This window comes from Ipomoea nil, unplaced genomic scaffold, assembly GCF_001879475.1.
Source record: "Ipomoea nil cultivar Tokyo-kokei standard unplaced genomic scaffold, Asagao_1.1 scaffold2845, whole genome shotgun sequence".
NCBI classification, from domain to species: domain Eukaryota; kingdom Viridiplantae; phylum Streptophyta; class Magnoliopsida; order Solanales; family Convolvulaceae; genus Ipomoea; species Ipomoea nil.
In genome coordinates, this window is record NW_017619273.1 from 5,056,224 (window position 1) to 5,060,937 (window position 4,714).

Consider the following 4,714-nt stretch of genomic DNA (forward strand, 5'->3'; position numbering starts at 1 on the left):
CTCATATAAAGTGGATCTTGGAAAATACCGAGCCTTATACACTCTAGCAGTCAATGAATCGTGATCTATTAAAAACCACCAGGCTTGTTTTCACAACATGGCCAAATTAAAAGCACGAAGATCTTTAAACCCCAAGTCCTTAAATTTCTTAAGGACAGAGATGATCCTAAGCCTTCCAATGAATTCCCCAATCATTACCAGTACTCCACCAATATCTATTCATGACCCTCTCAATGGACAAACATAGTGAGTCAGGAAGTAAAAGACACTCATAGAAAAAGTTGGCATAGATTGAGCCACACTTTTCAAAAGAATCTCCTTACCAGCCTGAGAGAACAATTTTTTATTCCACGAACCAATCATCTGTTTGATCTTATCCTCAATATACGAAAACACAACCTTTCTATTATACCATTATATATTTTTACCTGAGTTACCCGTCTTGATGGACTGAAGGTGTTAGCTCTAGATTGTGTTGCCACTACCAACGTCGTCTACAAAGAGGTTTCAATAATGTGTAAATATAATTAGTGATATTATGTTTTTTTTAATGGAAAAATTGCTATATATCTAGACAAAAAATATATCTTCTGTATAAATGAATTAGGATAACAATTCATTCCTATAACGAGCTGTTAGAGAACGAGCACATTTGCCTAATTTATAAAAATACTAAACAATGATAAATAAAATATTCAAAGTTATAGCATCGCATGCGTACATCTAGACATTAGCTATTAATTTGAGCAATTATTTACACAAATTCAAGCAAATGATAACATCAAAATACAAATAAACGATCCAAACCATATCTTTAATTGTACTATATAATATTTGATGTTTTAATTAAAATAATTATATATCAATTCAAATATTCTTAATATATTACAACAAATTCATTCCGGCACGGGTAAAAATAGTAGTTATTTAAAAAAAATTTAACATGCATATGTTAAAAGTTACTAAAATGACCCGACCCGGAGGAGATATATGTTCGGGTTCTAAAATCTCTGCAATTAGAAGTATAGATAGAAGGCTGGAGAGTTCAAAAACCCGAGCAAAGCTATGGCGCTACTCCCCCAAAACTCAATAATATTTTCTTGGAGCTTAAAACCAAAATCGACATTCACAGCACTTCTTGGCAGCTCTTTGAACATCAAGAAATCCATTTCACCAAGACGGGTGTCTTCTCCTTCTTCTCTGTTCTCTATTCGTTGTTATTCTGTTCTCTCTCAACGGCCCCTCAGGTCTTGCTTACCGTATTGTTCATTTGATAGCGATATATGTGCATTTAGCATTGTACCCATGTTTCAATTCATGATTTTTGTTTGGATTTTGTGTTCAGATATGCAGTCCTTGGTGCTGGCTATGCTGGGCTGTCTGTGGTTTGGCATTTGCTGCAAGTACTCTCTTTCTCCTTCTTCATATGTACTTTTATATAGCGGCAGATATCTCTGTGTTGCTTCTGATTGAATAGTGAAAACCCTTCTTTTTCTTTTGGGACCTAAATGAAACAATAGGAGAGGGGGAGGCAGTTAAGGAAATAACTTTAAACTTCAGTTTATTTTAATGTGATTCTATGCCTTTTTTATTTTTTATCTTGTCTGAAAGTTGAATCCCCAATCCAATCCATACCCGACCCAGAGCATTTGGTAGGATGTAAATCACCGTAAATCAGTGGGTCAGCAGCAGATAGAGTATTTGGGAGTATGTAAATCACTCTACTCTCTCGCTTTGGGCATAATTCCCATATTGCATATTGAACCATTGAGCTAAGCCCGGGCCATACTTTCTTTATCCATTTAGATGGTTAATGTAGTTCTTGGTTCTTTTTCTTTCAAGTTCACTTTAGTTGTTAAACAATTTCATTTTGCAGCACAGTACGAAGGAGGCACCGCTTTTCATTGACATATATGATGAAGTTGGCATTGGTGGAGGTGCATCTGGAATGTCTGGTGGACTCCTTCATCCATACTCTCCTAAAGGTGCATTCCCACTTCAATAGAAATTTCTCTATTTTGTTGCAACTTAACGTATTCCATGTTAAACTCTGGGCTTAACTTTCAAAAGTGTTTCACATTGATTTGCTAATTGTTTGTTTGCAGTTAAGCTTCTCTGGAAAGGGGAAGAGTGTTGGAAGGAGAGTTTAAATCTTCTAAGGATAGCTGAAAATGCTAAATTTTCCCAATCATCAAATGTTGAAAAACAAGATTGCGGTCAGAATGAAAATGACTTTATGGTTAGGAGAAGGTTAGCACAATAGTTTTCAACTTTTCATTATAGCCTCCTCTTTTCTATATAACTATATTAGCTTAAAATTCCAAACTATTTTCATAAGTTTATCTTGTTTAAAGCAGTTTTGTCGGCAACCCATTATTGCAAATGTAACTAAAAGAAAAATAAACCCTTTAGTACACCATATAGGAGATAAGAATCATTTCTTGAGTTAATGTTCTTTATATTATCTAGTGGAGGATGCCGAGCGTCAAGTTCTAAGCAAATTTATTTTAAGATGAAATGTGTTTGTTGCAGAGGTATTCTGAGACCCGCACTCAGTTCGAAGAATATGGACATTATGATTAATGTAAGTGCTTAAAACTACTAACACGACTAGAAACAAGATCGTATTATTATGAGTGACATGTTTTTATTTATTCTTCTTTAGTAGAATGCTCAGGACTTCCTTGCTAGCTGTAGAATAGAGACGATTAATAGAGAATCTGCACAGAATCTTGTTCCGAGTTTGTTTGTGCCTCTGGATGTGGCTTTTCACATGCCTGAAGCCGTCAATGTTCATTCCCGATGCTATCTCGAGGTATGAAAATGGAGCGGTCTTGTTTTTCAAACATTTTCGATATTAATGCATTACCATGTTATGATATTGCTTTAGGCTCTCTACACAGCATGTCGAAATGCTGCGAAAGACTTATCCACTTCGGGTGTCGCACATAAAGAGTTGTGCTTGCACAAAAAATCTATTGATGGTCTCCTAGAACTTGCAGGCAAGCTCGATCTTAACTTCTTTTAGATTCTGTCGATAGCAACTGCATCTCTTATGAGGAGAATCTGACAACAAAAAAAAAAAGCTTCGCTTATGAAGTTTTACGGGAGTAAATGCTACTATTTTTTTTTTTTTTTGTTAGAGTACTACTGACTCTGTTACAATGTAGTATCTGTTCATAACTACTTTCTCAACCTACTGAATCACAAAGAGTCAATACCGCCTCCACTGAGGCTCGAACCCACAACTTCTCATATGGGAGAACAACTTTTAGTTACCAAATAATGATAGATTTTGAAAAAGACATAACAAAGACTTAGAGATTTGGAATTATTTGTTTGGCGGTGAAAGAGTTGCTAATGGGACATTTCTTTCAGGGGAGTATGATGCGGTGATCATATGTCTTGGTGCCAGAGCAGCGTTTCTCCCTGAGTTGTCGGGAAGGCTCCCTTTGCGGACATGCAGGGGCGTTATTGCTCGCCTGAAGATCGATGATAATGTTAGGTATGCATTCATTTGCTTTGATTTTTGACATCTTTGTAATTTTCGACATGGAATTGTACTCAATATGCCACTTTTAACACTAGTTTTCTGAATGCTTGATTCCAGAGAGGATTATCCTGATCACGGCCCGTCAATATTAGCAGATGCATGGCTCGCTATTCAGGGGCCCCGAGAACTCCACGTGGGCGCCACGTGGGAGTGGAAGTCAAGAAACTATTCAAGGGCGGTTTCACAAGAGGAAGCAACCAAAGCTCTCGAAGAGCTTCTGCAAAAGGCATCCGCAGTGTATCCGGGCATCAAGAACTGGAGTGTGAGAGGTGTGAGCGCAGGCCTAAGGGCAATGCCACCGCTCACTCCTCAAGGGTCGCTTCCTCTCTTGGGTTGTGTCGACGAGCTTGTTGGGTGTAAAGAAGCGGGCAAGTTGTGGTTATTTACGGGGCTCGGTTCAAGGGGTTTGTTGTATCATGGTTGGCTAGGCAAAGTTATTGCACAGGCTGTTCTCTCCGGTAATGAGGGGTTGATCCCTTCAGAATTGACTTCATGGAAGCATAAGATAGAGCTGTAACTAATGTGAATTTTTGGCATTTTGTTCACTAATCGCCAACCCTTTAATGTTTCAAAATTTCAATGTTACTTTAACACACTTTGAATGCACAAGAGCAAAAACATTGAATACACTATACCATAATAATCCCCTTCCCAATCTTAGAAAAAATCATACATAGGTTTATAATTCAAAGGAAGATGATTTAGAGGCTTCAATGGAGCAAAACTTAACTCATGTTATGTGTTGTGATTTTATTTATAGAAGATAAATAGAGTAATAAACGTTTTGAGTCTTTTTTTTTTTATTTATTTTTTTATTTTTTGAATGAATCAAAATGTGTAAATAAGGAGTAAAAATAGAGTAGAATTCGAGAGAATGTGTAGTATTACGATATTACCTCATTCAAATAATGTATGATGTCACTTACCACCATTGAAATGTATTGTGAAAGTCAATGCATATATTTGTTTGTATTCTCATATTATAGATATTTTCAATTTTTTTTTATTTGTTTTGAACTTCAGTTCAAAAATTTTAAAACTGACCCATTACCCATGGCAAATTGGAGCTATCGTCGGATTGTTGACGGCTTACGATTGGAGGGGCTAAATAAACTAAAAACAGTTATTTTCAGGGACTAAATCAATGATTACGCGATTAAG

The 4,714-nt window shown here is 36.4% G+C and overlaps 1 protein-coding gene across 1 annotated transcript; it reads left to right on the forward strand.

Moving 5' to 3' along the window:
- Window positions 1–1,040: 1,040 nt before the first annotated feature.
- LOC109160310 lies at window positions 1,041–4,159 on the forward strand. The gene is made up of 9 exons (XM_019308624.1): window positions 1,041–1,247; window positions 1,346–1,403; window positions 1,877–1,985; window positions 2,106–2,250; window positions 2,533–2,584; window positions 2,669–2,815; window positions 2,891–3,002; window positions 3,379–3,505; window positions 3,611–4,159. The coding sequence occupies exons 1-9, from the start codon at window positions 1,066–1,068 to the stop codon at window positions 4,068–4,070; spliced, it is 1,392 nt and encodes a 463-aa protein (XP_019164169.1). The 5' UTR covers window positions 1,041–1,065; the 3' UTR covers window positions 4,071–4,159.
- Window positions 4,160–4,714: the final 555 nt, after the last annotated feature.